The 10,570-nt window shown below is 46.7% G+C and overlaps 1 protein-coding gene and 1 long non-coding RNA gene across 3 annotated transcripts in view; both read left to right on the forward strand.

The window, feature by feature from the left end:
* LOC130581063 (uncharacterized) overlaps positions 1–5,076 on the forward strand; it is a 10,709-nt gene extending 5,633 nt beyond the window's left edge. For both annotated transcript variants that reach the window (XR_008966187.1, XR_008966188.1), the window contains one exon: positions 3,375–5,076. This is a non-coding gene — a long non-coding RNA (uncharacterized LOC130581063). The remainder of the gene's footprint in view (positions 1–3,374) is intronic.
* Positions 1–10,030, forward strand: part of MXRA7 (matrix remodeling associated 7) — a 29,105-nt gene extending 19,075 nt beyond the window's left edge. Inside the window, exon 6 of the mRNA XM_057378943.1 lies at positions 8,082–10,030. Coding sequence (XP_057234926.1) covers positions 8,082–8,196 — 115 coding nt within the window. The 3' untranslated portion in view covers positions 8,197–10,030. The remainder of the gene's footprint in view (positions 1–8,081) is intronic.
* Positions 10,031–10,570: the final 540 nt, after the last annotated feature.

Genomic DNA, 10,570 nt, shown 5'->3' on the forward strand with positions numbered 1-10,570 from the left:
TGTGTCTTCATCTGCTTCTGCTTAACCTTGTGCAGCATGGGCGGCTGGCTGTTCTCTGCCTGCTAACTCCCTGGGAGCCCTGCTCTGCCTGCCTTGGGCTCCCCTGCCGCTGGGAGAGACCCAGGGATGCAGGGAATGGGGACACCTCACCAGGCTGGGAGCAAACTGGTGTTCAGYGAGCTGGAGRACAAACACTGAGTGATGGAGGAAARCACAAGCTGGCCCYGCTGKGRYTGTTCCCAATGTGCAGGGTCAGCTGGGAGGGTCAGGAATTTGCAAGGGAATGGGCACACGGCTGATGGGTGAGCTGGTCAGGAACCCAAGCCACCTTCCTGGCTGTGCTCTGCCCTTTTCAGCTGTTGCTGTTGTGACTGGGAAACGTGAGAAGCTTCTGCCCGAAAAGGCTATGGGCAAGGTGTGCTCGGGGGTGGCACAGCCCCCAGCCCCACTGCCCCCTCACCATCCCCTGTCCCAAAGGCAATGTGTCTTGTGCTCTTTGCTCACGCCGTCTCTGGCAGCCTCAAGGCACAGCAGGTATTTCCCAAAACCAAGAGCACCTTTCAACTTCTCTGTCCTACTGCAGGAAATTCAGATTTGTGTCAATAGAAGCTCCTTTTGGTACCTCTCACTCAATCACTCTTTTCTAAGCACTGTCTCCCTGTTGTGCATTTAAGTCCTCTCTGTGTGTTACTTATAGGCTGAAGCAACTCACACTTTTGGGACCACCAGRAAAGCTCAGATTTAGTGTGTCATTCCTCATGTTCTTCCTGCAATACCTCAGTCCTTGCCAAGACTGGTTATAGTCACCACCAGAAATGTGATGGCAGCTGTCCCCATGGTAAAGAAACAGGGAAAGAGTGGTGATGGTGAAGGATGTTGGTGATGGGACATCCCCAACAGTGAGACGGGAGGGAACTGCCTGGGGAGAACTTAACCACCCATTGCCAGGTCTGCCCAGCACTGAGGGCCTTTATTCCCTGCTCTTCAATCTCAAGGGTCAATCACAGCCTGGAGTGAGAAGAGTCTGGAGCCAGTCTGCTGTCTGCCTTCCTTGACAGGATTCAGAGAGAGGACTGATGGTCCTGACAAGGTCCTGAGCCAGGGAAAGGAGCTGGGAATATTCCRTGCTTCTGAAAATCATCTTTTTGAGTGAAATTATTCCTGAAAAGGGCAGTTACCAGACATGGTTACAGTAGGATGCTCTGGGCTCTCCTTAGAGTGAGTCAGGATTCCTTTGGAAAGCTGTAGTCAGTGAATGGGCTACAGATTTCCTGACCTGCTGTGGATTTTTGCACACATGAAGGATAAATGCACACGGGAATGYCAGCAATACCCCCAGTTTGTCAGAGCTGAGCTGCTGTCTGCTCTCATAAGCAAGAATCCTTGTGCCAATGCTGTGGCTGAGCTGGAGTGAAGGGAATGCTGCTGAACCACCAGAAGGACAYGCAGTTTCCATGCTTCAGGAAAACCATGGTCTTTGAGACCTTCAATCCCTGAGCCACCCTCACATTCCAGACCTGTGGTCTGGGCTCCTTGCTCTCCAGCTGTTTCTTGCACAGAGCCATGTCCAGCTGATAAATCCTGTGATTCAGTGATTGGCCAGTGATTGGCCAGAGCAGAGATACTTGGATAATGTTCATCTGAAGAAAGGATACAGCTTCTGGCAAAAGATGACCCTAACCTGGTTTGATTGATGAGCTGCTGAGGGCAAGCATGCTCATCCAAGGAGAGTGGAAAGGAGGGAAGAGCCAAGAATAAGCAGTGGCTCAAATCTCTGAACCTCCATCCCAAGCTAAAAATTAAGACTTTTAGGTTCCGTGGCTGAAATGCCAGAGCTCAGCCTGGAGGGTTATATGGCTCCAGTGTCCCAGAGAGGGAGTGCCTCATACTCTTTAGTTTAACTCCCCTCACAGCTTGCCCCAGGAGCAGAAAGGGGTATTCCTGTCATGCAGGTAGGAATTTCTGGCCCTGATGGACATCCTCCATTGGGGTCATGCTGGTTTTGAGTCTCACCCCAGTTTATCAACCTGGCCTTGTGGTAGAGGTGAGTATCCCTGTGAGGGACTACCACTGAGACCCATACACCCTCGCTGATGTCCCCCATCCCATCCTGCTCCAACTGTGGCACGCTGGAGGGGACCTCCCCTCCTGGGCCCCCATGGCAACGAGCTTATGCCCTCACACGTGAAATCTGATTATGCTTGCGTGACTTGAKCAGGATGATCCTCTCCTCAGTGCCGCGAATCCCGCAGAGCGATTATCCACTCCGGAAAATTTCCTTTCTTTGTCCTAATGGGACAGCCACTGAGTCTCGGCAATGACGCTCCAGTAACCCCGGTCCCACGTGATGCTTCCCCAGAATCTCCCATCCGGGATCCGGGTCAGTGGCCRCGCTCAGGAGGCTGCTGGATAAGGCAAGATTTTGCAGAAGAGCGAAAGAAGAAATGAGGCTGTTCCTTGCCATCATGCAGGAGTAGGGTCCTTTTAAATGCCCCAAACACCTTTCAGGTGTTATGGACCATGAATCCCATTGAATCCAGGAGGAATCAGGCTGGGGCGTGTCTGTATATGTTTGTAGGGTGGGTGATGTAGGATCCCTATACCCCAGTGCAGGTCTCTGTGTCCAYGGGCAGCTGTCCAGCCTTCTGCTGGATGGTTCACCCATGAGAGATGCTGGGGCAGTAAGTGCAGAGTGTTCAAGAAGTTCCAGCTGAGAACAAGGGACCACATTTTTTAGCCCCTGGCTCTGCTAACAACAAGCTGCAMGACCTTGAAGGAGTGCCTGGATGTTCCCATACTTAAAATCATCTAATCATCTCACTTTCCTTCCCTGGCACACTGGGAGAGCTTCCCATCAAAAGGAAGTGACCTGCAGGGACTCTGGGGTTTTTACCTCCTTCCCATGAACAGACTCATCTGTAGAAAGATTGAGAAAGGTTGAGCTGTTCAGACATACTGCCTTGTGAAATCTGGACTTGTTCCTGGCTCATCTGGCTACAGATGGGAAAAGGGTGCCAGCAGCCCCAGGAGGCTCTGCACACGACCGCGAGGCTGTAACCCTTGGAGTTAATTACTTTGGCTTCTCCAGTTGTCATTAATAGCTCAGAAGGTTTGTAACTTAGCTTGGTGCCAGACTGGAGGATTTGCACTTCCGATTGGGTTTCGACTATCCTGCTGCAGTTGATAAAGCAAAGTCCTTCTTAGAGGCATGACRTTTGCACACAGCAGCTTGTCCTGCCCTGAGGGGGAAGCTGCCTTGCCTTCCCCCCAACACACACACCGAGGGTTCCCCCTGCTCGTTTATGTGAATAATAATGAACCAAACTGAGGGGTGAAATTACTGAAATGATTTCTCTCCCTGTTTCTCTTTGCAGACCTGAAGACTATATGAAGTTGTCCCTAGCCTCCTCCTAAAGGCATCCCTTGGCATCTTTAAAGGCTTGAGAGAAATACCAAAACCAACCAAACACACCCATAAGAGAAATCCATAAACCCTCAAAACTTGGGATCCCCTCTTGGCCTGAAGTTGAGTTCTTCAAAACTCCCATGCTGTCAAGTTTGAGGAGATACTGTTATGTGGCTCCACGGACTGGGGCTGAGCCCAAGCAGTGACTTGAGTTGTGTTTGGGGGGCTGGGATGMACCTTCCTCCCTTTCCCCCAGACAGAACCCAAAGTGAACACTAAATATGCAACACGTCTATTAGTTGTGTTTGTTATGTGTATTAGGCCATGAAATCCATGTTGTTCCTTTCCTGGGGTGGGCAAACCATAGCTCTTCTCTCAGACCAGCTGGGACCTTGTACCAGACTCTCAAGTTGTTTCATCCTGGGGCCAAACTCCTCTTTATGGCAGARGGGTGGGAACTGCCTGTGATTTCCAGTGTTGTACACAGCTGCTTTACTCCGAGGGGTGGAGGGATGAAGTGGGGTCCACGTGAGGGATGTCAGACGATGGCTGGGCTGACTCAAATCTTGTCCTGTAGTTATTTGAGCAGAGAACTGATTCWGTAGGTAGACAGGAGATTCAAGAAGTGATGAAGTTTGATGGTTTAGCTGTTCCGCTTGTGGTGGAGGTTTAGGAGACCCGCTGTTAATATCTGCATCCTCATTTTTCCCTTCTCCCTTTCCCAAGAGGAAAAACACAAGGAGGTAGCTATGGCATCAGAGGTTCTCTCTGGCTCAGGATGAGATAATGGGGGTCCTGGGAGAGGCACACTCCCCATTCCTCTGCCTGCTTGCTGTTTTAGTGCCCTCTTCTTTTGCTGGTCCTTGGGAGCCAGAGCTTGGCATTGCCCCTCAGCTCTGTCACACAGAGCAGATGAATTTGTCTGGGCACATACTCAGTTTTAAATTAAACCCAGCTGGTTTTTGAGAGAGAAAAGAGGGTCCAAGTCCTCAAGCAATGTTGCAGAAACACCAGGCTGGGTGGGGATGTGTCCTTCAAAGCTTCTCTGTCACTGACTCTTGGCTAATRCTGCAAACATATCAGGAACCCAACAGGCTGCTTGCCCCCCTCCCTCCTTTTTAATTCCTATGCAGACAATACTTGAAACCTTGTACACAGTTGTCCTTTCCAGCGCCTGGGGTTGGCAAACTCTGCATTAAAGGGCTCATGTAAAGAACAGCAGGAGGTTCCAGCTTTAGAAGAGGCTGGGCTGCCCCTTCCCAGCCGACAACTGCAAGCGTGTTCAGTGGTTTGCATATGAATTTAGGCACATCTGGACCCTCTGCTTCAACATCCCGCTGGTACAGCTGCTGTCTCCCCTCAGTGCTGGCTGGCTGACTGTGTCCCAAGCACCCAACTATGCAAAGAATGCCTTATATCCGTTGTGTTTAAGTTACATGGCAATGTGTACATCCAGCAATGTCGGTAGTTGAGTCCAGATTTTTGCTAGCAGCAGCAAGTCAAACTCTTTCTTCAACTCAAATGGCTGTCTGGGTATTTTTTACTTTTGTTTGTTTTTTGTTTGTTTGTTTTGTATCTGATGGTGGCTCTTATACAAAGGACTGTAATTCTAGTGGCTTGAATCTGTAAAAATTGCCTTTGTTTGGTCCAATAAACCTTTGAATAGTTTATTTGGTTTGTGCTTGTTCTCCCTGCCTCCAGCAGYTTGTAACTTTGTCCTCAAGAGTTTTGTGTCAAAAATCTGGATTTTAGGGTAGAGGTACATTCTACCCTCCTATGACTTTTACCCCATAAATGATTCCACTGGCTTCCTTAACAACAGAGTGAGATCAGAGGGAAAATCAGGGATRTTTGCTTTTTTTCTGCTGAAGCAAYGCAGTGTTGCMRCAGGATCCTGGTCTTGTTTGGCTGCAGAGCAATTAACAACATTCCCAGTGCAGAGCTCTGCCCAGGATTTCAGCTTAGCAGTTCCTAAACCCCAGATCTCTAACATACCTATGRCTCACTGCCCCAAACCTCCAGCTAACTGTAAAAGTCTTGGACTGAAATGTCTAAAAAGAGCCTAAGGGAGCTAAGTATGCAAATGTAATTGCCTATGAAGAGGAATAAGGCTGCTTTGAAAATCCTTAATTAATCTATTTTGTCAGCAATAAGTAAAATCCTGTTTGACCTCCTGAATCCAAGTAGTTTTGAGAACAACGTTTATGAGAAGATAGAATTATTTTAACTGCAAATGGAGTCTGTTGATCTGAACTCATCCAAAAAAACCCAAACCAAAACTAAACCAACATGGAGCTCTACAAAGTTGTTTTGCAAAGTTGCCTTTGATAGGAGCAGCTCCTCTTCAAACACAGTTTCATGTTTGTGRTGCCTTACTCTTCCTTCCCAGGCTCTTTTCTCTCTTTATCTTTGTTTTGCTGTGCCTTTGTTGTAGATTATGCAGTRCAGAGAAGTAACGGCAGTAACATATCTTTTTTCTATTTTCCAAATGCACAGTCATGATATTTAAAGTTGAGGGGAGAGCAAAAATGCATTGATGTTGTGCTTAAAAAGAAAGAAAATTAATATTGCCTATGRTTCTCATATTGGAGACAAGGAAATGAGCCTTTGGAGAGGTTTCAGCATTATTGATGTCTGAAATAAGGAGTGAGGGATGCAGACCCGTGTGAGCACTCCAGCTGGGATGACTGGAGACATAGGAGGCCAAGCTGTGTATTGAATTTCTCCACACCAGACTGGCAATGTGCCCTCTGGTGCCCAGCAKTGATCTAAAATATTGATCACTAATGATCCTGCTTCCCTTCCTCTTGTCTGGAAAGGGCAGTTGGATGCTCTTCCTGTGAGCAGAAAACATTACAGTAGAGACAGACAAATCCAGGCTTCCATAACTGACAGATCCCACATCATTATCAAGATATGTTTGGCTTTAGGACAATTGAAATAGAATAGAACTGGCAAATGAGCTTGCTTTAGCCAGGATCTGCTTTTTTTCCTGCCCTTGTTTGCTTCAGCAGTGCTGAGAGGACAGGCTGCTGTTCCTGTATCTGCTGGGGCTGAACCCAGAGCAGGAGCTGAGGAGCAGGGAAGAGAGGGAAGGGTCTTCTGTTCATTCCTGACTGTCTCCTTCCACTGCTCTTGTTTGTGYTGCTGGTGGGTTGATGCTGTCCTTTCTTTCAAGCAAAGATTTTGTCCTGGTTTTGCCTGTCAATAGTTATCCCTGCCCCTCCTGTTACTGGAACAGCTGATAGCTTGTCCGCCCAGGCTTGCAGGAAGACTACCCCAGGTTATCCAGTGGCGTGCATTTAAATGGATTAATTAAATGGTTTAAAGTCCTGTGTGGGAAGCTGGTTGTGGCAGGAAAGAGGACTCTTGACTGGCTGATTATGTGGGAGTAAATGCCAGATTCTGCCTTTTTAGCCTACGGGAAGTCTAAAGGTGCTGAACAAGGAGGAGGAGATGAGGTTGTGGCAGKTCTGTGCTCTGAGCTGTCACTGAGTTCTGGCCCCATGTTCACRCAGGAACAAAATGAGCCTTGAAGTAATAGGAACAACATCTGCCTTGTTACAGCCATAAAGCACCACATCCTCATTAGTTCTTTTCATCTTCCACAGGAGAGTCAGGAACGAGATGTGCTAGGCAATAGAGCAGCTTGATCCCAATCAGGTACAAGTCTGGCAGTGGGAACATTCCATCCCTCAGCCAGCCCTGCCTGGAGCCATRTGCACATTCATTTTGCCCTAAAAGAGAATTTTGTAGCTCAGATCATGAGCTACCTGCAAACAAATGACACTCCTGTACTGTCCACAGGAGTGTACCCCTGAGTGATGGTCAATACAAGCCCTCCTRTAAAGCCTCTCCAAATAAAGCCCTGTCACAGATACCAATCTTCATGCTGTGGAATGTACAATGGTTAACTGGTTCAGAGCAAGGAAAAATCAGGATATCCTCTGTTAGGAGGAGAAGAGYGTTAATCATCTACTATGGGACTGCCTGGGGATTAAAAATCTGAGCTAGGTGGTCCACTGGTCGGCCTCTGCCCACACAGGGACCATCTCACTGATGGACTGGCTACCTGGGTCCATCTCACCATTTGACATTGGCAGACAAACTCAAATCAAATCCTATCCAAATTCCTATCTGTGTTCTTATCTTCCAATATCTGCTTGATTAAAGTCATGTCCACACTGGGAGGCAGTCTGGTTTCTACTTTTTAAGTTAGGATATGCATTTAAAATGTAACAGCTATTCCTGAATTACTATGTATCTATGTCCTCTCATTACAGAATGAACCGACATTGTGCTGTTGAATCTTAATCCAGGTTCATTATGGACTGTGCTAAATTGGGGCATGTTGGTCTTATAAAATTCCACATGTCAAGTTATCTTGAAACTTTGAGCATAGATAAGCCCTAAAGAACTCCAAAGCTAGTGTTAAARCAGGCTGGTTTATCTCCACGTTTAAGGAGCTGCAGAGAGACATGCATGGGATGATGGGAATAGATGGGAAGGGGGAGGACAGAGAACCAGAGGCTATCTCTGCCTTATCTCACMCGGACAGATTTCCTGCAGCCACTGAGGTTTGCACAGTGCCCTGCCTTTGTCTCCGTGTTCCATTTGACCTCAGCGTGCTTGCTCCTGGACTGGCTATTCCTACTTCTCCTTTTCTTCTYGACAGGGTTCAGAGAGAGCAGCTGGCTGCCATCTTCAGACTGATGAAGGAAAAAAGTGACACGTTTGGAGAGATGTCTGAAGGAGACATGAAGGAGCAGCTCAGACTGTACGATATATGACCTCGCACAGCCAGGGGAGGCTGTGCCCAAAAGCCATCTTGGCCCTTGTTATGCAGGACACTGGAGGCTGTAGTGCTTTAAAAGTGTCTCAGTAGTTATTTTGCAGTTCCAGTTCGTTTTGCAAACACATACAAGTCYGTGATATGTATTTCAAAAGACTTGTAATTCCTCAATCTTTTTATAATTCTTCTTTGCAGAGCTATCATATCGTACAGAGATTTTTACCTCTTTCTGGCTGGGTCATATGGCTCAGTCCTACAAAGCAGTTAAGCTCACAATTCTTTTTCCTGGCCATGCTTTATGCAAGTGAACTTTCAAGCCTAGTCTTTCTCAGTTTGCTATCTGAAGAAAGCCAAAGATAATGGGTGTAAAATGGATGAAAATAATAGAATAACTCAGGTTGGAAGGATCCTGTAGTCCAACCTGCTGCTCAAAGCAGCATTAGTTGTGAGACCAAGGTGGGGTTACTCAGGGCTTTATCCTGTTGAGTCTTGAAAACCTCCAACTGCACAACCTCTCTTGCCAGGGAGGCTTCCAACCCTACAGTTAGAAAACAAAACATCCAAAGGCAAGGCATTAGCTCTGATCTGCTGCCTCTCATCTCCCTGGAAGGAACACTTCATCCTCTGTCGCACTGGCTTTTTGAAACCAATCCAAGTCGGTTCCGGCTGACCTCGTTGAGCTCATCCTCACGCCTGAGGAAGCAGMAGCAAACTCCAACCTGGAAACACAAACATCTCCTTGCCTCCTGCTGAAAGGAGAACAGAAAGGCGGCTGGATTTCTGACAAGAATTGTTGTGTTTACCTCAGATCCTGCTCTTCTCATATAAAATTACGAGGGAAACTACCTGTGTAGGAAATCTCTGTGAATTTATCAAGTATTTTGAATGGTCTTGACCAGCCCTTGGTAGTTTGGATACAGTAAATCAATGAGCATTCCTAATTATAACTAAATGTCTTCTGGTGTGSTTATCTCTCCTATGAAATCCTGTTAAATACTTTCTTATCAGGAAGGATTTGCTTGGTTTTAATAACTGCTCACAAAGGGAGGCAACATTTCCTGACCCAGTTTTAGGGAATGATCACTTAAAAAATTAGGTTTGCTTTATTTTGTGTAATCTTCTTCAGCCTAAGAAACCTAATATCTCCTTATCTGGTCGCTGCTTCCCACTATAGTGTATTCTATAAGAAGACACTTAGACTTTTAAGAATCATTTTATCTTCTAATTGTTTTCACTTAGGTCAAGGCATATTTATAACAAGATCAAGCTGGCTTTACTACTAGTCATGACTTAATCTAAATTTAATGTCTGAAAATTATCTTTTCTTATTCAACATGAACAAATTAGGAGGGAAAATTAGTCCCATGATGTGAAACATCACACTAGCTTGCTGGGTGAGGACACAGTTTCCTTTGTCAAGCTGAGCAAAGGGAAAAATGTAGAAAATTTGAACATGGGGCTTGCCCCTAGTTCAAAACTGAAATCAGGATCTTTTCCAAAACTATTCATGAAAGCAAGCAAAGGAGAGAGAAGGTTTAGCTGATTTTAAGTCTTTGTCTTGCCGACTTTACAGTTTATTTCCAAAATAACTTTATGTTCTTTATTTAGGGTTGGTTCTTCTCTGAATAGGAACATTTCTGAGGAAGAAAAAAAAATCCCGAAACCTTTCAGATTCTGAATATGAAAGCAATGCACAAGGCAGAGCAGCTGGAATGAAACCTGTCCTGTCCATACCAGCTCCGAACATCGTCACCAAAATGTTCAGATGCTGATGATGACARGACAGTGGTGAAAAACCTGTTTTTTGCTAGGCTCAGATTTAAGAAAGGAATGAAGATAAATAAAAACGCCTCTGCCCAAGAAAAGAAATTAAATGAAAGGGGGTTGAGATGTAAAAYACATAGGTTTTGAACAGCACATTTCTCCATGTGCATTGACAAGGCTGAAATGAAGAGGATCCCGCTGGACATGTCTGTGTGAGTCTGTGAGGGTGGTGGGGAGGGACCTGCAGCCATGGGGCGGTCCTGACTTGGCAGATTCTGAGGCGCTTTTCCTGCTGGACTCATCAATATTTATACAGGAAATTTCACCAGTTGCTATGGCAGGATCTCCCCTTTATACAGGAAATTTCACCGGCTGCCGCAGCAGCATCTCCCCTTCTGGGGATTGTCCCATAAATAATCACAGAATCACAGAATCAATCACAGACTCATTTGCGCTGAAGGGACCTTGGAGAGATACTAGTTCCACTGCCCTCCAAAAGTGGATGGTGGCACTGGGGGGATCCCTGTGAGGGGATGGCGGCACTGGGGGTCCCTGTGAGGGAATGGCGGTACTGGGGGTCCCTGTGAGGGGATGGCGGTGCTGGGGGT

This window comes from Malurus melanocephalus, unplaced genomic scaffold (assembly GCF_030028575.1).
Source record: "Malurus melanocephalus ecotype Western Australia unplaced genomic scaffold, MMel_1.1 scaffold_381, whole genome shotgun sequence".
NCBI classification, from domain to species: domain Eukaryota; kingdom Metazoa; phylum Chordata; class Aves; order Passeriformes; family Maluridae; genus Malurus; species Malurus melanocephalus.